This window comes from Mustela erminea, chromosome 2, assembly GCF_009829155.1.
Source record: "Mustela erminea isolate mMusErm1 chromosome 2, mMusErm1.Pri, whole genome shotgun sequence".
NCBI lineage: Eukaryota > Metazoa > Chordata > Mammalia > Carnivora > Mustelidae > Mustela > Mustela erminea.
The window spans coordinates 141,778,317-141,801,494 of NC_045615.1; the positions used below are offsets into that span (position 1 = coordinate 141,778,317).

Here is a 23,178-nt window from a genome sequence, read left to right on the forward strand (position 1 = left end):
GTTTTCTCAGCACCATTTGTTGAAAAGATCCAATGGTCTTGGCACCTTGTTGAAAATAATTTGACTGTATATAGGGAGGTTTCTTTCTAGGTTTCCTATTCTATTTTGTTGGTCCATATGTCTAGCCTTAGGTCATTGCTATGTTATTTAGATTACTGTCACTTTGTAGTAAGTTTTAAAATCAGGAAGTTTGAGTCCTCCAACTTTGTTCTTTCTCAAGATATCTTTGGTTTTCAGAACATGGATTATGTTTCTTTGTATTCATTTTGCCAACTTCTGCTCTTAATTGGAGATCAGCTGGACTAATTTAAAATACACTTAAACTATGCAATGTTAAGTGCCTGACGTGACACTTTTTAATTTTCATATAAGTGCCTGACATTAAGCTCTTGATTGCTGAGGCACCCATGGCAAAAGATATACATCTTGAAAAACATACTGCCAGCAGTATGACACAGCTACAAGCAAAACAACCAGGTAAGGAATTAGGCTGCCCCCACCCATGAAGATCCCTCTTTCAGACTAACTTCTGCCATTTAACTCTTTTTTGTGTTCCTTTATGTGACTTTCCCCCTTAATTCTCCCTTCACTGTTTCTTTTTGTATTTAGTTGATTTTTATAATGTGCCATTTTAATTTGCTTCTTTTCTGTTCTTTATTCTTTTAGTTTTTTCTTTGTGGTTACCTTAAAGATTAAAATTAATATAACAACCTACTGTGAATAATACCAACTTAATTTCAGTATCACACAAACACTCTGCTGGTATATACTTCATCCTTCCCCTTTTATACTATTATTGTTACAACCTACATTGTTATATACTGTCTGTCCATTAACATCAACTTACAGCTGTTGTTTTATATATTTACCTTTTAAATCATACAGGTAAAAATAGAGTTAAGAACCAAAGTTGAGTAATTCTTTTATATTTACTTGTGTAGTTACCTTTACCTATGCTACTTACTTCTTCAGAAGGCTTTGAGTTACTGTCTAATGCCCTTTAATTTCAGCCTGCAGGACTCCTTTAGCTAATTCTTTAGGGCAATTCTAAGAGTAACAAACTCACTAAGCTTTTATCTAGGAATCTCTTCATTTCTCCTTCACTCTTTTTTTTTTTTTAAAGATTTTATTTATTTATTTGACAGACAGAGGTCACAAGCAGACAGAGAAGCAGGCAGAGAGAGAGGAGGAAGCAGGCTCCCTGCTGAGCAGAGAGCCCGATGCGGGCTCAATCCGAGGACCCTGGGGTCATGACCTGAGCCGAAGGCAGAGGCCTTTACCCACTGACCCACCAAGGCACCCCCTCTCCTTCATTCTTATAGCATAGTTTTGCCAAATGAAGAATTCTCAGTTGACAGTTGTATGTGGTGTTGTTTTGCAGCACTTACAATATAGCAACTGGCTGACTTCTGGCCTCCAAGATTTCTGATGAGACACTGACAGTTTTTTGTTTTTATTTTTATAATTTTTTAATTTTTCTATACACATATAACCTATTATTAGCTCCAGGGACACTGACAGTTTTATTAACGGTTTCTCATATGTGACAAGTCGCTTCTCTCTCACTGATTTCAAGTTTCTCTTTTTATTTTTTCATAGCTGATTATGACGTATCTGTTTGTAGGTCTCTTTGAGTTTCTTCTACCTAAAATTCATTGAGCATCTTGGTTTAACAGACTTATGTCTCTTCTCAAATTTGGGAAGCTTTCAGACATTATTTCTTCAAATATGCTCTCTAGCCCTTTCTCTTCTGCTGAGATTCTCACACTTATAAATTGGCTCACTCAGTGTATCGTAAGGCCAATTAGTGAACAGTAGGCTCTGTTCACTTTTCTTCATTCTTTTACCTTCTCTTGCTCAGACTCAATAATTTCAATTGTCTTATCTTCAAATTTGCTGATTTTTTCTTCAGCTTGTTCAAATCTGCTTTTGAAGTCCTTATATATATCTCACTTCAATTTTTATTGTACTTTTTATTTTCAGAATATATTTTTTCATTCTGTTTTATAATTTCTGTCTCTTTATTGCTATTCTCACTTTATTCATATGACCCTTTCCTATCTTTGTCCATGTCTTCCTTTAGCTCTTTAAGCAACTTTAACTTAGTTGGTTTAACGTCTTTGCCTAATAAGTCTGACATCTGGGCTTCTTCGGGTATACATTGTATCAATTTATTTTCTTCCTTGAATGGGCCATAATTTTCTGTTTCTTTGTGTGTCTTGTGATTTTTTGTTGTTGTTGTTGAAAAGGACACTGGATTCTTATAATGTGGTAACTCTAGAAATCAGATCCCTGCCTCCTATGATTTCTTATTGTATGGTGTCTCTGTGCCAGGGATCAGCCTGATGTAAAAGCACTAAGGTCATCTCTGGTCTTTTCTGAGCTTTCATCTTCCCCAAGCCTTTCTAAATTCCCTCATTTATAGAGTAGTTCTTGAATGCCCCAAAACAAACAAATAAACAAACAAGTGAATAGATATGGCCCCTTTAAATCCTCTGGAAGCTACCTGAGCCAGTAAAACTTGATACCATGGCAACCACTCTTTGTGCCTATACCTCCACATTCCAAAGCAACAATTCATAATCAGAACATCAAATGATATTGAGGGCAGAGTCTTTATTGTCCACTCTGGCTCCAGCAAGCTGTGCCAGAAACACAGGCTGCTGTCCAAACACTAATCTACCGTGGGGGTGGAATGAGGGATGGGTAGCTGATACCCCACTGAGGACTGAAATCAACCAATACTAACTACAACTTACCAGCTAAACTTAATCTTGGAAGCTGCAAGTATTCGAACAGACTCCAGAGTTCCAAAGCTGTAGCTTGAGATCGTTTCTGCAGTACAATAGCTATGTAGGTAGACATATGTCTTCCTGCAGCTTTCTACTCTGCCTTCTTTCCTGATGTCAGCTTAGTCAGTTGTTTTTTTGAAAGTCTCTCAAATTTGGGTTTCTCTCATATATTTTTATAATTTGACAGAGATTATGAATTATTGACAAGGACACTACATAGGTAATGTGTCCTCCTCAGTGTGTCATATCTGGAGTTACCTGATGTCAATATATATTATTGGTGATGTTAACCTTGGTCACTTCCATAAAATGGGCTCTGCCAACACTCTACACTGTAGACTTACTACTTCCTCCCTTATAATTACTAAATATTTTAGGGGAGAAACTTTGAGATTATGAAAGTATCCTTCTATTTAAACTTTCCCCACTTATTTCAGCATCTGTCAGCAGGCCTGGCCCATGGGGAATTATTACTCTGGTATTCTAATGGGTTGGTTTGTTTGTTTTTTTAAGATTTTGAGAGTGGGAGCCAGAGCGAGAACACGAGCAGGGGAGGGAAGGGGCAGAAAATGAGAGAGAGTGAGAAACAGACTCCCCACTGAGCAGGGAGCCTGATGTGGGGGACTCAATCCCGGACCCTGAGATCATGCCCTAAGCCAAAGGCAGACACTCAACCAACTAAGCCACCCAGGTGCCCTTGACGATGATTTTTCTATTTTCCTCATTCCATCTAACACTAATCTAACACTATACTGGAATTTTCAGTGAAAAAGAGGTGTTACTTTCTCTGAATTTTTTCACATATCAAGTTATTTATGTCACTAGGGAATTCTGGATATTTATTTTGTCATTCAGTATTATAAGTATTTATTTTGTTGTTCAAGTTGTTCCAACTATGGCCATTTTCTGATCTTTAGTTTGGCTCCTATACCTTTAAAACGCTTGTTTTCTTTAGCATTTCTTTACTTTCTGGCACCACAAGATGCTCCAGACTCATATTTTAATTATTCAACTCACACAGTGTTCTCCCAGGAACAAAGATTCCTGTTATTAAAGAACAGAATTTATAAAACAAGAGCAAAGAGCTAGGTACACTCATTGCTACCAGACTATTCCTCCTTCTAAACCAATTCACTGTTGTTGGGGTTGTTGTTGTTGTTTTTCATTTTCATGTGAAAACAAACCATTCTTCTTTTTTTTTTTTTAAGATTTTATTTATTCATTTGACAGAAAGAGTGAGAAAGAGAACACAAGCAGGGGGATTGGGAGAGGGAAAAGCAGACTCCCTGCTGAGCAGGGTTCTCAATGCCCTGCTTGATCCCAGGACCCTGGGATCATGACCTGTGCCAAAGGCAGACACTTAACAACTGAGGCACCCAGGCACCCCTAAAACAAAGCATTCTTGGGGCTAATCCCACTTGATCAGGATGCATTGTTCTTTTTTAATTGCTAGATCTAATTAGCTAATATTTTGTTTAAAAATTTTGTGCCTATATTCATAAGAGGTATTTTTCTGTGACATTCAGGATAAGTTGAAAAAAATATATATCTGTTCTAATTTCTGAAAGAATTTATTTATGACTGGCATTTCATTATTATATGATAGACATTATCTTAGATGGAAAACTGTGGCTCCTATTGGTCTTTTATTTTTCACTTTACTTATTTTCCACTTATATTTTCCACTTTACTTAAATGTAACTTGATGAAGTTCCACTGTATATCATTGGATAGTTTTTTTTTTTTTTTTTACTTAAGCAACGGCAAAAATATCAAGAAAAAGATTCCCATCTTCTATATAGTGAGTTGATTTTAAAATGTTCTTAAAAGGACACCTGACCAGTTCAGTTGGTAGAACATGTGACTTTCGATCTTGGGGTTGTGAGTTCAAGCCTCATGTTGGGTGTAAGGCTTACTTTAAAAAAAAAAAAAAAAAAGGGACAAAAAACTAAAATGTTCCTGGGGCAGCTGCGTGGCTCAGTCAGTTAAGCATCTGCCTTCAGCTCGGGTCATGATCCTGGGGTCTTTGGATCAAGACTTCCCCCAAAAATCAGACTCCCTTGGTCAGTGAAGAGTCAGCTTCTCCTTCTTTCTCTGACCCTCCTGCTCGTCCTCTCTCTTTCTCTCAAATAAATGAATAAATCTTAAAAAGAAAAAAAAACTAAAATGTTCTTAAAAACTCGTTTTGTTCTTTTAAAAAATCTATTCCATAGGAAAAATCAGATTTTTTTTGTTTTTCTTATACTTTTCCATTCAAAAACTAAGTTGCCCAAATAAATCACTGTACCTATATATTTCAATAGCTCTCATATCTTCTTCATCAAATTCATCTTCAGCTTCCTTTAACTGTGCAAGAGTCATCTTTTCATATGGTTTAACTAAAAATAAATTATAGATAACTGAATTATTTAAAAAGAAGTTTTTACTTTATAGTCACATGGCTAGAAAATACAATGTATAGATAAATGGAGATAAAGAATATCTTTAATGTTGCAGGTTCTCCAATATATAAATCTACTTTCCAGCTGACTGCTTCAGCTTTGTTTAAAGTATGAATTTCCCTCCAAATTCACAGAACTACCAAACTACATTAAAGTAGATGTGAACATCAATTAGACACCATAAATTTAGATTTCCCAAGTACTTGAAAATCTTGACAAATGAAACACACTACACACATGATCAAAATAGAAGATAATCACAAGGTGAAGGAATATGGCAGAGAAAAGTCTCAATAGGTTAGATTCCAGGACATTACAGCTCTGTTACTAACTAGCTTATGACATTTGACAGATCAATTAAAAATTTTATGTGTCAGCCCCCTAATTTTAAAAGTATGGGTGGGATTTCTAATGTTCTTTCTCCCTCTAAGTTTATAAAATACACTTTCACTATCATTATCTCTATCCAGCCCACTAAATGCATAACTGTACCCATTGCTTCTTTCTGTAAACGTAAAACCATTTCTTCAATTTCATCTTTTGGCTCTTCTTTTGGAGGAAGAATGCCAAAATCTCTTAAAATTTCATTCCATTCTGTATCTTCATTTGGATCCTATTAAAAAAAATAGAAAATCTATTAACATAGTTGTACATTTTAATATGTGTATGTGAAATTGATATATGGCATTTTCAACAATGCAATTGTTCAGGAGCTCTATGATAAGTAGACAATTAGTTTCAAAAACTAGAACAAAGTGACCTACTTTATCCTCACTTCCCAGCACTAGCAGTACTACATACTTCAATAAATAGGATACATCCTCTACCCTCAAAATTATCCTGAGATGCTTAATAAAAAATCAATTTGGAACACATATATCAAATATTAATGAAGTAAACTCATAAATCATGGAAAATTCTCTGATGATAACAGAAGGCAAACGAATTCACACCATGCACAAATACTGTTTTGTTTTTCTATATAGGCCTTTAAGACCTCCAGGTGAACACGCTTCTCTTTTCAACTATATAGCTTCAAGGGACTCTCACTCCCAGGCTAAACATTAGAAGAGGCTAGGAATTTTTCCATATTTTAAATTCTAATTACAGTTTTTTTCTTAAAAGTTAACCTTGTTTTCCTTGTAAATTAGACTTTGATATTTAATTTGCTTCTTTTCCAGAAGTTGTAGTATATTAACTCTTTTCTTTCTGGTCTGCTGCCCATTTTCTTTGGTATTTCCAGAAGAAGAGAGAACTTTTTATACAGGAAGGAATACTGTGGCAAAGTATTTGATGACCCTGAATGATCTCCACATTCTGGTATTCAAATCCTTCCACAGCCCCCTCTCCTTGATTATGGGCGGGAACTGTGACATAATTCTCACCAAAAAAACATGGCAAAGATGAAGAGATGTTATTTCTGTGCTTGTACTCCATAACATTATAACTCCATCTTGCTAGCACTCTTCTCACTGGCTGGCTTTGATAAAGCAAGTTGCCATACTGTGAGGTGCTCTATGGAGAGAACTATGTGACTATGCATAACCCACAATGCTAGAAATAGAGGTCCTTAGTCAAATAGCCCCAAAAGAACTAAATTCTGCCAAATATTATGTATGCGAACTTAGAAGTGGATCCTTTCTCTGTTGTACCTTTAAATGAGACCCCCAGCTTTGGCTGAGCCCAGCCACCAAGTCTGCGGTGCTTTGTCATGCAACAATTACAAATATAAGCATCAACTTATTTCTCCTCTTCATTCTATTCTTTAGTCAAAGTTTTGTTTTTCTAGCCACTATTTGTCTTTTACTGTTCTCTCTATCCATGAGATCTTCCAATCCCTTTTCTTTCTATATGTCTCACAGTAAAAAATCAGTACGAGTAGACGTTCTGCACTTAGTAATGACAGACTACATAATTTGAATCAAACCTTTTGCTGAGAACATCTAGTAAAATGCAAGAATCAACAAGGCAGTGAAGAGAATTTTCAGGAGAAGATCTTAGATGAGAAAGAGACCCAGAGAGGAATTCTATGTTTGGGGCTATTCCCCTTGGATCCACTACCAGTTCTGCAAGAGACCAAGATGCTGAGAAATTGAATAAAGGTTCACAGATTTGAGCACAGTGACCAGAGACAGAAATCATTAAGAAAATGATAACTAGGAGATCATCACATATTTGGAATTTAAGAAAACACTTTCTAAATAACTCATAGGTCAGAGAAAAAAATCCCAATGGCAATTAAAAAGCATTAGGAATTGAATGGTAACAATAATGCAACTACATATGCAACTAAAGCAGTTCATAAAAGAAATTTCACACCCATAATTTGATATTTATATAAAACAAAAAAGGTTTAAATATTAAGAAGTCAACCAAGGAAGCTGGAAATTTTCAGAAAATCAAGATAAATGGCAAAAAAAAAATCAAAATGAAGATTAAAAAGACTGAAAGTAGAAAATGATGCAATTTAAAGTGAATATAGAATAGTGGGCGCCTGGGTGGCTCAGTGGGTTAAGCCGCTGCCTTCGGCTCAGGTCATGATCTCAGGGTCCTGGGATCGAGTCCCGCATCGGGCTCCCTGCTCGGCGGGGGGCCTGCTTCCCTTCCTCTCTCTCTGCCTGTCTCTCTGCCTACTTGTGATCTCTCTCTGTCAAATAAATAAATAAAATCTTTAAAAAAAATAAAGTGAATATAGAATAGTATTAACAATGAGAAATACTGATTCTTAGAGAAGAGTAAAGAAATTGATAAACACTTAACCAAGACTGATCAAAAAACAAAAAGTGAGAAGGCACAAAAATACAATAGTAGCAACATAAAAGGGGAACTCTTGACAGGTGATACGAACATTTTACCCGAGGGTCCTCTCTATTGTATGTTGCTCATCTTTTTTTTTTTCTACTTTAAGGTGGAAGCTTAGATCACTGACTATGAACATTTCTTTTCTAATATAAACATTTATAGCTATATATTTCCCTTTTACAAATTCTTTAGCTACACCTTACAAATCTTGGTATATTGTAACTTTATCATTCAATTAAAAATATTTCTCTTTTGTAATTTTTTACTGACATTTTAATTATTTGGAAGGATACTACTTAATTTTCAAATGATTTGAACTTTCCTAGATAGCTTATTAATAATCTATAATTTAATTCTCTTTGGTTAGAGAACATACTTTGTTAAGATTTTGGTTTTTTTGAAATGTATTGACTTGTTTTATAACCCAGTATATGATGTATTTTTGTGAATGCTTGAAAAAAGTGTGTATTCTGCCGCCGATGGGTATATTTCTCTAAAAATCAAAAGATGGTTGACAGATTTGTTCAAATTTTCTATTTCATTATCAATTTTTATACTTAGTTGTTCTATCAATTACTAAGAGGAGAGGTGTTAAAATCTCAAATTATGACTGTGGATTTGCTTTATATTTTAGAAGCCTAATTATTAGGCAAATACACAGCTATATTTGTAATATCTTCTAGATGAATTTCTCCTATCATTATGAAATCTTCCTCTTTATTTCTAATAGTAATCCTCTTTAAGTTTGTATTCTCTTAAAATTTAAACAATTTTTTTGTATTATTTCTTTCTAATTTTTTAGCCCTCTGTCTTTCTTCACTTTCTAGGATTCCAGGTCATGTATGTTAACCCATTTAATAATGTCTCCTCCGTTCATTAAATTTCTATTCACTTTGCTTGAGTATTTTTTTCTATTCTTCAAATGGACACTTTCTACTGATGCATCTTCAAGGTCACCTACTCTTCTGCTGACTCTGGTTTGCTGTGAAGCCTGTTCAATGAATTTTTTATTACACTTGTTAATCTTCTCAGTTCTAAAACTTCTACTTCAGTATTTTATTACTCTATTTCTCTGCTAAGCTTCTCCATCTGTTAATTCATTTTCCTTTAATTCCTTAAAGATATTTACAATAGCTGTTTTAAATTCTTTGTTAACCTCAATATCTGGATAATCTTAGGATGTTTCTATTGATTGCTCCACTTTTTAATATAGATCATATTTTCATCTTTTCTTTTTGCTTGTCTAATGATTTTGTATACTAGACATTGAGGATGACCGAGATTCATGATTCTGTTGTGTTGTTCCTCGTAAATGTGCTGATTTTTATACTTTCGGGCAATTAACTTGGCTGGGCTCAAACACCAAACTATTTCAACTGAAATGGTCAGCAGCTGGAACCTCAGATCTGTTCGGTTCTTTCACCTTCCAGTGGTGACTTTTTACAGGCTCCTCAGAGCATCCTACATACATACGGAGTTTAACTGACCAAGACTTGGATAGATTTTATACATAGAATTTAAGGATCCTTTCTACATTACTTTCCTTTCTGAGACTTCCCCACAATTCTCCCACCACTTTAGTAGCCCAGTACTTTACCCTCCAACAACTCAATCATTTTCTATCTCCCTGTGACAATGATTGTAGAATGGCCTTCAGGTACTCAACAATATCTAATCTTTTTTAACCTATTATGAAGGTTTTTAAATAATCCACAAATTCAGGGTGCCTGGATGGCTCAGTGGGTTGAAGCCTCTGCCTTCAGCTCGGGTCATGATCCCAGGGTCCTTGGGATTGAGCCTCACATCGGGCTCTCCACATGGCGGGGAGCCTACTCCCTCCTCTCTCTCTCTGCCTGCTTCTCTGCCTACTTGTGATCTCTGTCAAATAAATTTAAAAAATTTTTTTAAAAATTTTAAAATAAAAAAAGTAATCCATAAATTCACACTCCTTTTTGGAGAAGTGAAGTTTCATCCCACTCCCATTGAGTAGGCTGGACCCAGTGTCTCAATTCTAATAAACTGAAAACATGATGGAAGTGATACCTCTTGATTTCTGAGACTAAGTCAGAATAGGCATTGCTGCCAGTTTTTTCTCTCAATCTCTTTCATCTCTTGCTCTGGGGAAAACCAGCTGCCATGCTGTAAAGATGCTCAAGCAGCCCATGTTAGTCTGTCTGCTTGTGCTGCTACAGCAGAATATAAGACTGGGTGGCTTAAATAGAATTTTATTTTCTCATAGTTCTGGAGACTGCAAGTCCCAGATAAGGTACCAGGCAGGGTTAGTTTCTAGTGAGACACCTGGCTTGCAGGTGGCCACCTTCTTGCTGTATTAACACATGAACTTTCCTCTGTGCACAGAGAAAGACTGGGGAGCTGGCGTGGAGAGAATGTTCTCATGTCCCTTACTCATCTTAGAAGGACACCAGTCCTTTTGGATTAGAAACCAAACTTTATGACTCCATTTAACCTTAACTACCTTGTTAAACATGCTATTTCCAAATATAGTCACATTTGGGGTTAGGGTCTCAACATATGAATTTTGGGAAGACACAATTCATTCCATTAAACAGCCCTATTGAAAAGCTTAAATGGTGGGAAGCTGAGGCCTCCTGAAAGCAGTCATGTGAGTGAGCCATGTTGGAAGCAGATTCTGCAGCCCCAGCTGATGTGTTAATGATAAATGCTTATTAGGTATTTCGAGCCACAGCCACCTGGCTAAGCCACTCACAAACTTCTGACCCCCAGAAACTTTGAGATAATAAATATTTGTTGTATTGAGCTGCTAGAGTTTGGGCTATTTCATCACACCATAACTGATAACTAATATGCTTATTCATGCAGGGGCTTTTGTCTTAGTTTCTTTTTTTTAAACTTCTAGAAATCTTTATTAAAAAAATAATCAGAGATGTAAAAAAAAAATTCCTGTTCCCCTATTTACCACAGCAGTATTCATAATAGCAAAACTTAGAAACTTTAGTATTCAGCAAAAAATTAGAGGTCCATTCATCTTTTTACTACAACAAGTATAGTTTCTTTTTTTTTTTTTTAAGATTTTATTTATTTATTTGACAGAGAGAGATCACAAGTAGGCACAGAGGAAGGCAGAGAGAGAGAGGAGGAAGCAGGCTCCCTGCTGAGCAGAGAGCCCGATGTGGGACTCGATCCCAGGACCCTGAGATCATGACCTGAGCCGAAGGCAGTGGCTTAACCCACTGAGCCACCCAGGCACCCACAAGTATAGTTTCTATTTCTACAAGCTCCTTTCCATTCCTTTATCTATTCATTCCTTTTTTTTTGTATTTTAATCAAAGTATTTCATTTTTCTGTTCATTCATTTAAAATTTTAATTTCACTACAGTTAATATACAGTACTACATTAATTTCAGGTATATAATACAGTGATTCAGCAATTCTATATATTACTCACACTGTTCATCATGATAAGTATATATTTTTTTAAAGATTTTATTTATTTGACAGAGGGAGAGAGAACAAAAGCCAGGGGAGAGGCAGAGAGTCAGACATGGGGCTCAATCCCATGACCTGAGCCAAATGCAGACACTTAACTGACGAAGCCACCCAGATGCCCCATGATAAGTATACTCTTTTTCCATCACCGATTTCATCCATCTCCCCATTCACCTCCCTGTCAGTAACTACCAGTTTGTTCTCTATAGTTAAAGTCTGTTTTTTGATGTGTTTTTTTTGTTTCTAACTTCCACATATGAGTGAAATAATGTATTTGTCTTTCTTGGACTTATTTCACTTAGCATTATACTCTTTAGAGCCATCTGTGTTATTGCAAATGGCAAGATTTCATTCTTTTTTATGGCTAAATAATATTCCTCCCTCTGTGTGTGTGTGTGTGTGTGTGTGTGTACTATTGAAGGATACTTGGGCTATTTGTTCATTCTTAATAGTTTCCTATATAAACTCATCTTTGTAATCTCATTTTCTAGTTCTTTGAACACTTCATGACAGGGATTTTGTCTTGGGCAATTACAGTCCTTAGGAATCTAAATTTGTTATTTCTTGCCTTTGTTTAGCATTTGTAGTAGTCTTATGTGATTATTTTGGGATAGTATTTCTTCTAAAATGTGAGATCATATTTCTTTTAAAATGTGGGTGTTTTCTGGCTATACTGCAAATTTTCTTCAAAGAGGGTATGCTTCATTGTTAACCAGGAGTACTGTTTCTCACTCATCAAACTTCTTATACCTCCCTAGAGGACTTTTGATAATAGAGTTTCTCCTGTAACCTCGATTGTTCCAAAGCTCAATGTGTTGCTTTGGTCTTCAGGCCTCAGGGAACCCTTCCTTGCTGCCTACACATCTTCAGTTTTTCTCCACCTCTCAGCTCTTTGTAGTTCCAGTCCTGAATCCTGCCTCTGTTGATCTGACCCTGGTGACCCCTTAGCCTGAATCCTGGATATTCCCACCCACAACATAGTCTTACTTCCCACTCAGGGCTCAACCCTCATTTGTCTGTTTGGGAGTAGAGCAGCTCCCAGAGACTCTATGAGAGCAGCAAGACTACATACAAGTTTTGTGGGTTTGTTTGTTTTTTTAATTCAATTAGCCAACATACCGTACGTCATTAATTTCAGATGTAGAGTTGTTAATCATCAGCTGCATATAACACCCAGTGCTCATCACATCACGTGCCCTTAATGCCCATTATCACCCAGTTATCCCATTTCCCCACCCACCTCCCCTCCAACAGCCCTTCGTTTACATACAAGTTTTTTTTGCAGACTCTATTTGTTGTGGATTTTTTTTTGTGGATAGTGAGTGTTCCTCAAAGCTCACAGTTACTAATAACTCAAAAGCAGAACTTCCTTTTCCCTTTTGTGGCTTATCCATCCATTTATGTTCAACTGTATCTACATGTTTTAGACATATAAATAGCATATAGTTAGGGGTTTTTATTTTTAATCCAGTCTAAAAGTCTGTAACTAGAGCATAGAGTCCATTTACATTCTAGGTAAATATGGATATACTAGGTTTAGATCTACCATTTTATTTTGTGCTTCTCTGTTGGTCCTTTCTGTTTTATGTTTATAATACATCAACTCCACGTACCCCTTTTCCAACTTACATGTTACTGTCTTAGTTCAAGCTGCTGTAACAAGTTTACTGTTGACTGTGGCTGATAAACAACAGAAATTTATTTTTCACAGTTCTAAAGGCTGTAAATCAGAGATCAGAGTGCTAGCATGGTTGGGTCCTGGTGAAAGCCCTCTTCTGAGTTGCAGATGGCTGCCTTCTCCTTGCAGCCTTTCATGGCTGAAAGACAGCAAGCTAGCTTTCTGGCCTCTTCTTTTTGTGGGCAGTAATCCCATTCATGAGTAATTCCCGCCTTCATGACCTGATTACCTTCGAAAGACTCCACCTCCAAATGCCATCACACTGGGGATATTTCAACATGGATTTTGGGAGAAGGGCCATAAGTTACCCTTCTGTAACTCATTCTATTTCCCTTTTTTTTTCTTAATAATACATTATCATCATTAATATTGCTGTTATAATTAGCCAACATTTCCTTAGATTTACTCACATTATTTACCATCTTTTTCTTCCATTCCTTGTTGAATTTCAGACCATCCATGTGGAAACACTCTCCCTCTCAACCTTGAGAATTCCCCTTAGTCAAGACTTGCTAGGGCATTATTCTCTCAAATACCTTCAGCATGTTTTTATTTTGCTCTCTTTATAAAAATAATTTTTCTTTGCTCAGCCATAAAATATAATGAGATCTTGCCATTTGCAAGAACATGGATAGACCTAGAGGCTATACTGCTAAGTGAAATAAGTCAATCAGAGGGACAAATACAATATTATTTCATTTATATGTGGAATTTAAGAAACAAAACAAATGACAAAGAAAAAAGAGACAAAAACAAAAAACAAAAAACAATCCAGATCTTAAATACAGAGAACAAACTGGTGGTTGCCAGAGGGGTGGGAGGTGAGGGGATGGGTGAAATAGTAAAAGGGGATTAAGAGTACACTTATCTTGATGAACACTGAAAAAATGTACAGAACTGTTGAATCATACTGCACACCAGAAGCTAATATAACACAATAGATTTATTATACTTCAATAAAAAACAATAAAATAGAATAGAGTCCAACAAATCTGAAAGCCTAAAAAATAATTTTTCTGAGTATAGTTTTTTTTCTTCCTACACACTATTCACTACTTTTTAGATCCGCTGTTGAAAAATCAGTTCTCGATCTCTTACACTTTTGAAGATAATCTGTCTTTTCTTTGTTTGCCTGCATCTGACATTTTCTTCGTAGTTCTATGGGGGTTGCATGATGTATTTAGTTGTGTATGTAAGTCCCAAGGGCAGGCTACCTCAAGATGGGCCACTTTGGCACACTGGTTATTTTAAATTAAAATTAGTTAAGAGACAGACTTATGCAAGGACACTCAAGACTCTTCTGTCCCCCTGAGATCAGGAAATAAATCTTCCATGTGAAAAGTACCCTCCCTGCAACAGGAGGTAAAGAGACATCCTTATCACCAAAGATGGGAAATTTAGAGCCCAGAAGCCTGTATTAATAACCCTTGTTCCTTTTTACTAATTTACTACCATAGCCCAAATTCTGTTTAGAATTCCTTACTAACTGAAGTTCCCAAAAGTTTTCTTTGATTTGTCAATTCCTCACAGATTTACTGTATCTAGAAAGTATAAAAACTATCTGCCTCCATCATTTCTTTAAATCTCAGTATCATCAGGGCATCTGGGTGGCTCAGTGGGTTAAAGTCTCTGCCTTCAGCTCGGGTCATGGGATCGAGCCCCACATCGGACTCTCTGCTCAGCAAGGAGCCTGCTTCCCCCTCTCTCTCTCTGCCTGCCTGTCTACTTGTGATCTCTCTGTCAAATAAATAAATAAAGTCTTTAAAAAAAAACTCAATATCATCATTGGGTCTCCATGTGCACATAATAAAACTTTGTGTTTTTTCTCTTGTTACTATATCTTATGTAAATTTAATTTAGTCCAGCTGGAAGATTTTGAAGATAGAGAAGAATTTTCCCTTCCCTTCATGTACTTCTTTCATTTATCCTATGTGGATTCACTGGGCTTTTAGAAATTGTAGAATGGCATCTTTTAAAAGTGCTGGAAAATTCAACTCTACAACTGAAATCCAACTTGAAATGCCAGATTTTTGCTTATTTATTAAGTTTTGTATCTTTCCATATTTCCATAATGACCTGATAAACCTGTCCACCAATAGTTTTTTTTCCTTTTATTGCACATTTTCATTTCAAGACTTTTCATTTAGTTCTTCACCAAAAATTTTTACTATGGCAAAAGTAAATAATATGAAATTTACTACCTTAACCATTTTTGAAAGGAACACTTTAGTGGCATTAAGTACCTTCATCCTGTGATACAATGATCACCATTATTCATCTCCAGAATATTTCATCATCCCCAAATCAAATTCTGTACCTATTAAACAATAGCTCCCCATTCCTGAGCTGTACCCTGTAACCACTATTTTACTTTCTGTCTCTATGAATTTGACTGTCCTAGTTTACCTCAGATGAGTGGAATCATACAGTATTTGTCCTCTTGTGACTGGTGTATTTCCTTTGGCATGTTTTCAAAGATCACCCATGTGGAAACATGAATTAGAATCTCCTTCCCTTGTAAGTCTGAATAATATTCTATTTTAAGTACACCCCACAGTTTGTTTATCCATTCATTCACTGATGGACATTTGGGTTGTTTCCAATATCAATGTACAAGTTTGTTGGAGTCCCTTTCAAATCTTTTGACTATATACCTAGGAGTGGAATTGCTGGATCAAATGATAATTCTACATGTAACTTTTTGGGGAACTACCCTAATGCTTTCCACAGCAGTTGCACTATTTTACATTCCCTCCAGCAAACCCACAAGATTTTAATTTCTCCACATCCTCATCAACACTTGTCATTTTCTGTTTTGATAATTATTACCCTATAAGTGTGGCCTCTGATTGGGAATTTTATTTTTATGTGTTTAAAAGATTTATTTATTTTGGATAGAACATGTACACAAGCAGGAGGCAGAAAGAGAGAGAGAAATCCAGGCAGACTCTGCACTGAGCATGGAGCTTGATACGAGGCTTAATCTCATGACTCTGAGATCATGACTTAACCAAAACGAAGATTCAGTCAGATGCTTAGCTTATTATGCCACCCAGGTGCCCCTATTTATTTTTATTTTTAAACTTTTTTTTTTTTTTTTTTTTTTTTTTACTATAAACTCTACACCCAATGTGAGCTTGAAGTCACAACCCCAAGATCAAGTCACAGGTTCTACTGACTAAGCTAGTTAGGTGCCCCTGTGATTCTGACTTAGAGTTCTCTAACAATTAATGATATTGAGCAGCTTTTTATGTGCTTATCGGCCATTTGTATGTCTTCTTTGAAGAGATATATATTCAAATTCTTTGCCCATTTTTAAAAAATTTTTATTTTTTAAATTTCTTTTCAGTGTTCCAGAATTCATTGTTTATGCACCACCCCCAGTGCTCCATGCAATACATGCCCTCCTTAATACCCACCACCAGGCTCACCCAACCTCCCATCCCCCTCCCCTCCAAAACCCTCAGATTGTTTTTCAGAGTAGAGAGTCTCTCATGGTTCATCTCCCCTTCTAATTTCCCCCAATTCCTTCTCCTCTCCAGCTCCCCATGTCCGAGTTATTCCTTATACTCCACAAATAAGCAAAACCATATGAAAATTGACTCTGACTGACTTATTTCACTCAGCATAACTCTTCCAGTCCTGTCCACGTTGATACAAAAGTTGGGTATTCATCCTTTCTGATGGAGGCATAATACTCCATAGTGTATATGGACCACATCTTCCTTATCCATTCGTCCGTTGAAGGGCATCTTGGTTCTTTCCACAGTTTGGCGACCGTCGCCATTGCTGCTATGAACACTGGAGTACAGATGGCCCTTCTTTTCACTACATCTGTATCTTTGAGGTAAATACCCAGTAGTGCAATTGCAGGGTACTAGAGAAGCTCTATTTTTAATTTCTTGAGGAATCTCCACACTATTTTCCAAAGTGGCTGCACCAACTTGCATTTCCACCAACAGTGGAAGAGGGTTCCCCTTTCTCCACATCTTCTCCAACACAACATTTACTGTCTTGTTAATTTTGGCCAGTCTAACTGGTGTAAGGTGGTATCTCAATGTGGTTTTGATTTGAATCTCCCTGATGGCTAGTAGTGATTAATATTTTTTCATGGGTCTTTAGCCATTTGTATGTCTTCATTGGAGAAATGTCTGTTCATGTCTTCTGCCCATTTTTGACATGATTATCTGTTTTGGGTGTGTTCAGTTTGAGGAGTTCTTTATAGATCCTGGATAATAGCCCTTTGTCTGTATTGTCATTTGCGAATATCTTCTCCCATTCTGTGGATTGCCTGTTTTGCTGACTGTTTCCTTTACTGTGCAGAAGCTTTGCCCATTTAAAAAAATCTTTTGTTTTTGTTTTGGAATAAAGAAAATTGTTTAAGAGCAGTTTTAGGTTTACAACAAAATTGAGAGGAAAGTACAGGGATTTCCCATATACCCTTGTACCCACATATGCATAGCCTTGCCCATTAACAATATCCTTCACCAGAGTGATAACTTTGTTTAAAGCAAATTCTTCACAGGTGTCACAATAAGGGGCACCTGGCTGGTTCAGTCAGTTAGGCATCTGCCTTTGGCTAGGGCTGTGACCCCAGGGTCCTAAGATCAAGCCCCAAGTCAGAGTACCAGCTCAGCAGGAGGTCTGCTTGCTCTTCTCTGTCTGTTGCTCCCCCTGGCTTGTGCTCTCTCTCTAGCAAATAAATAAAATCTTTAATAAATAAGATGTTGATTCAACATTTTTTAAGAAGCCAAAATAAAACAGCAACAATTTTTTTTATTTTATTAAGACTTTATTTTTTAAAGTTTTAGGTTCATAGCAAAACTCAATGGAAGATACAGTGATTTCCCATATACCTCTGCCCCACATATGCACAGCTGCTACCACTACCAATATTCTCCACAAGAATAACACATTTTTCACAAGTGGTGAACCTACATCGGCACATCATACTCACCCAAAGTCTACAGTGTACATTGTGGTTTCCCTCTGGGTGTATATTTTATGAGTTTGGAAAAACACATGATGACATGTACTCATTGTTATGGTACCATACAGTCTATTTTCCCTATACTAAAAATCCTCTGTGCTTTGCCTATTCATCTGCCCCCTGCTTCTTTTTTTTTCCCCATTTTTAAATTGAGTTGTCTTTTTATTGTTGGAATTTTAAAAATTAATATGTAATGTATTATTTACTTCAGGGGTACAGGTCTGTGAATCATCAGTCTTACACAATTCACAGCCTTCACCATAGCACATACCCTCCCCAATATCCATAACCAAGCCATCCTATCCCTGCCTCTCCACCCCACCTCCCAGCAACCCTCAGTTTATTTCCTGAGATTTAGAGTCTCTTATGGTTTGTCTCCCTCCCTGGTCCCATCTTGTTTCATTTTTTCCCTCCCTACCCCCCACAATCCCCTGCCCTCCTTCTCAGAATCCTCGAATCAGAGAGATCCAACAATTGTCTTTCTCTGATTGATTTCTTTTGTTTAGCATAATACCCTCTAGTTCCATCCACATTGTTGCAAATGCCAGGATTTTGTTTTTTTATGGCTACATAGTATTCCATTGTATATATATACCACAACTTCTTTATCCAGTCATCTGTTGATGGACATCTAGGTTCTTTCCATAGTTTGGCTATTGTTCTTCCCCCCTTTTCAACCAGTTATCTTTTGAATGTCTCCATAGTTTTCCAAAGTGGTATATAGTTGGGATCAGTTAGTTTATGGTCTTCTCAGATAGATTTCTTTCACTTAGTAATATGCATTTAAGGCTCCTCTATGTCTTTTTATGGTTTGATAACTCATTTCTTTTTAAGCACTAAATAATGTTCTATTTTCTGAATATACCCCATTTAATTTATCCATTCACCTACTAAAGGACATCTTGGTTGCTTCCAAGTTTTGACAATATGAATAAAGCTGCTGTTAACACCCAAGTGCAGGTTTTTGTGTGGATGTAACTTTCCAACTGGATTGCTGGATTGAATGATTGAGTATGTATAATATTTTAAGAAACTGTCTTCCAAGGGCTATATATCTTTGCATCCCCACCAGCCATAAATGAGAGTCCTTGTTCCTCCACATCTTGGCCAGCATTTGATGTCAGTGCTCCAGATTTTGGCCATTCTAAAAGGTGTGCAGTGGTTTCCTACTGTTTTACTTTTTTTTTTTTTTTTTAAGATTTTATTTATTGGGGTGCCTGGGTGGCTCAGTGGGTTAAAGCCTCTGCCTTCAGCTCAGGTCATGATCCCAGGGTCCTGGGATCAAGCCCCGCATTGGGCTCTCTGCTCCACAGAGAGCCAGCTTCCTCCTCTCTCTCTGCCTGCCTTTCTGCCTACTTGTGATCTCTGTCTGCCAAATAAATAAATTAAATCTTTAAAAAAAAAGAAGATTTTAGGGGCACTTGGGTGGCTCAGGGGGTTAAGCCTCTGCCTTCAGCTCAGGTCATGATCCCAGTGTCCTGGGATCGAGCCCTGCATCGGGCTCTCTGCTCAGCGGGGAGCCTACTTCTCCCTCTCTCTCTGCCTGCCTCTCTGTCAAATAAATAAATAAAATCTTTAAAAAATATATTTTATTTATTTGACATAGAGAAATAGAGCACAAGTAGAGGGAGCAGTAGGCAGAGCGAGAGGGAGACACAGGCTCCTCACTGGGGTGGGGGGGGGTGCCTGATGCAGGGCTCGATCCTGAAACCCCAGGATCATAGCTGAGCCAAAGACAGACACTTAACCGAGCCAACCAGGTGTCCCTATTCCTAAATATCTTATTCTTTCTGATGCAAATATATAGGGGATTGCTTTCTTAATTTTTTTTTGGATTATTCATTGTAGTGTATAGGTGTATTTTAATCAAATTTTTAAACTCACTACTCCCTGCAGATAATTTCAGTCTAGGCTCTTACTTTTTTAAACTAAGAAACATAATTGTTTTATAATCTGCTTCTGATCATTCTAGCAAAAGTCTTCTGTTCATTCATGTTCATGGTGCCCTGTTTCCTTTATGTGCTTAGTTACTTTTGACTGATTTGTTTGAAGTCGTTGAGAACTTACCTGAGGCAATTCTCTGAGGCCTAAGATAAAGATATCTCCTACACAGAGGATTTTTTATTTCTTTCAGGCATTATGGGAAGTAAGTATATAACTAATATATACCAAATTCATAATTTGAGTCTCGCTAGACCACCCAGACAATATGCCTTAGGTTGTAATCTATGTGAGAGCTGTCGTGGGCCACAACTTCTTGGGGACAGGTATTATTTCTTTTCTTTTTCTCCCCTTTCCACTAAGCATCAAGACAACCTTCTCTGAGTTCTCCTATACATGAGTTTATCTCTTGTTCCTATTCCTATTAGTTAGTCTTCCATTCTTTGGTGGTCCATACTCCTTTGGCTCCTTCTCACCCTGTGATTACACCCAGGATCAACACACAGACTGCTAATGCCTTCAGGGTAAAAGTGGCTTTGGAACTGTGGAAATCCATTTATCTGGTTTTCCAATTTCCCTTCAGTTTTTGTCTCCTAGTTTCTTACTATCATCTCTTTGACACTTTAAAGGAAATATGTTTTACATGCTAGCCAGCATTTTTACTTGTATGCACAGAAGAGTAGCTCATTATCATCAGAAATTCCAGCACTACCTTTTTAAAAAACTCCTTCTGCACCTGACATCCCCTACCATCTTCTCCTTCATCCTTCGCAGTTAAACTTCTTGAAACAATTGTCTACATAAGCTGTAATCACTCCCATATCCCATTAACTCTTCAATCCACTCCCAAGTTTGCTTCCAATTCTTTCAAAAGTGCTCTACCGAATGTCACCTACAAGCTCCATGTTGTTCATTTCAATGGATATTCACTGTATTTGATCTCTTAAGCAGAACTGGAGAGACTCTGTCATTCCTTTCTTGTTAAAATGATCTTTCTTGATACTCATGATACCACTTTCTTATGGTTTTATTTATACCTTCTCTGCTCTTCCTTAACTGATCCAGGAGTTCAGTGCAATGGAATTTAACAGTAAAGGCTCCCGAGTCTATTCTTTCCTTCACTTTTAGAAATTATCTATGAAATTTTATCCGATAGAAATAGGTACCACAATCTATTTGTTAAAACCATTACGGCTTTGATCATACCACAAATAGTTACATCTGTTTCCCTCTTATTCCCTCACAGTAAACTCTTTCAGAATAAGTCCAAAACTAAACATAAACAGTGAATTACTTACTGCTGAATAAATCAATGAATAAATGAACAAAAGATAATGGGCTATTAACTTCACTCTCAATCGTATGTGGCCTATTTCTTGAAAAGAGGTATAAATACAGACAAATTTGCAACTTTTTACAGACTGGACAAAATGTACTTGCTAGGAATCTATTATTAAAACAAAAGGACAATCCATTAAAAATTATATTAACTGGGGCTCCTGGGTGGCTCAGGTCATGATCTCAGGGTCCTGGGATGGAGCCCCACATCAGGCTCTCTGTTCAGCAGGGAGCCTGCTTCCCCCTCTCTCTCTCTCTGCCTGCCTCTCTGCCTACTTGTGATCTCTCTCTGTCAAATAAATAAATAAAATCTTAAAAAAAAATTATATGTAACTTATATTCAAAATATCCTAGTGAATTATGCAGTATATGCAAATAAAAATAAATATGTAAAACAAAAATCACAGTGGTTTTCATCTGGGGAGCAGGTGGGAAGAAGCTGTTTCTGAAAGTCACCAAGTGGACCTTTGACCCTGGTAAAAGCAGAAACGAAGACACAGGCTTCCGATTAATAAGGAAGCTTTACACAGAGGAGCCTCCTTCTGAGGAACACAGGGAAGCGGAACAGAGCTTTCGCCATCAGGTAGGAAGGAGAAACTGAGAAACTCCAAGGACAGCTGGTCTCTCTCAAGACAATGCAGCTGTTGGGTTTCCGTTACGATCTTGTTAAAAGGCCGGGAGCAGAGGACTTACACTGCGTCCCACGGAGGCTAAAGTTGCTGGTCTAGTTCTCACGTCAGAAAGAGTCCAGCAGTCGAGCTCCAAGGACTCGGGCGTGACACACCACCACCCCCAACAACTCCGAATGCTGCCCCCCACAGACAAACCTGTCTTGAGCGCTGGAAAATGGCGTTCTCCGGGAGTCAGTTCGGACTTCCTGAAACCTCGACTGAGACGCACGCACACTTTAGCTCTTACCAGAACAGATGTTAGAACAAATGTTAGAACCCACCCGTTGTGGGCCGCCCCCCGCCCTGGTGCTCACTGGAGGCCCAGCCGGTGACTCCCCTGGGTGCCCACCTGCATGGTGTTCCCCTTCGCTCCTTGCGTGCCGGCGTCGTCCTGCCCCTGGCGACGAACTCCTGACTCCCACCCAAGTCTCCTTCAAGGTGGAGGCAGGGGGGCCGCAAGCCTAGTGGTTTCCACCGCCCAAGGGAAGGGGGAGGGGAGAACAAGGGCCTCCTACGCACGCACGTGCGCTTGCGCAGCTCTGTTGCCAGGCAACGTGGAGGCGGGAGCTGGGGGGTTAGCTGTGCGTACAGATGCGCCAGTTAGGGGGCATCTTTCCTAAGTGGTGTCTCAACTGTTCACGGTCTTGTGCTGCTGCTTGTATTCTTCCCACCCTTCCTTCCACCACCACCAAATCACCAACTTGTTTCTGAACCTCTGGCACATTCAACCCCCGAGCACCATCTTCATGGAGAAATAACAAAATCCTGGGGGGAGAACCTTCCAGAAGAAGGCTGCTTAACCTGGAGCCCATAGCCTATATTTGGATGCATTTTAGGGGATCCCTAGCCTACGGCCCCAATTGTACACAATTTTGTTTTATATGTACATTTGTTGGTTGGGGAAGGAGGGAGGAATTGGGGGTTGGGGATCAGAGATTTCATCAGATTCTCAAATGGTTTGCCGCCGCCATCTTAAAAACCCACTGCCTTCCAAGACAGGAGCTCTGGCTTTAGGTAGGAGACCTAGACAGTCGGGTTCCTTGGTGGTTGGGTTAAA

General features: G+C 37.8%; 1 protein-coding gene across 3 annotated transcripts in view; it reads right to left on the bottom strand.

Annotated features, from left to right (window-relative positions):
- The window catches only part of PDCL2 (phosducin like 2), a 38,676-nt gene extending 16,123 nt beyond the window's left edge, over positions 1-22,553 (bottom strand). Inside the window, exons 1-3 of one of the 3 annotated variants that reach the window (XM_032334349.1) lie at positions 22,471-22,553; positions 5,726-5,846; positions 5,080-5,170 (exon numbers count right to left, since the gene is read on the bottom strand). In XM_032334349.1, the coding sequence (XP_032190240.1) occupies positions 5,080-5,170; positions 5,726-5,846; positions 22,471-22,476 (218 nt within the window). In that variant the 5' untranslated portion in view covers positions 22,477-22,553. Of the gene's footprint in view, positions 1-5,079; positions 5,171-5,725; positions 5,847-22,139; positions 22,248-22,277; positions 22,376-22,470 lie in introns of those variants that run through there. The other 2 variants (XM_032334350.1, XM_032334351.1) reach the window with 2 other exon arrangements.
- Positions 22,554-23,178: the final 625 nt, after the last annotated feature.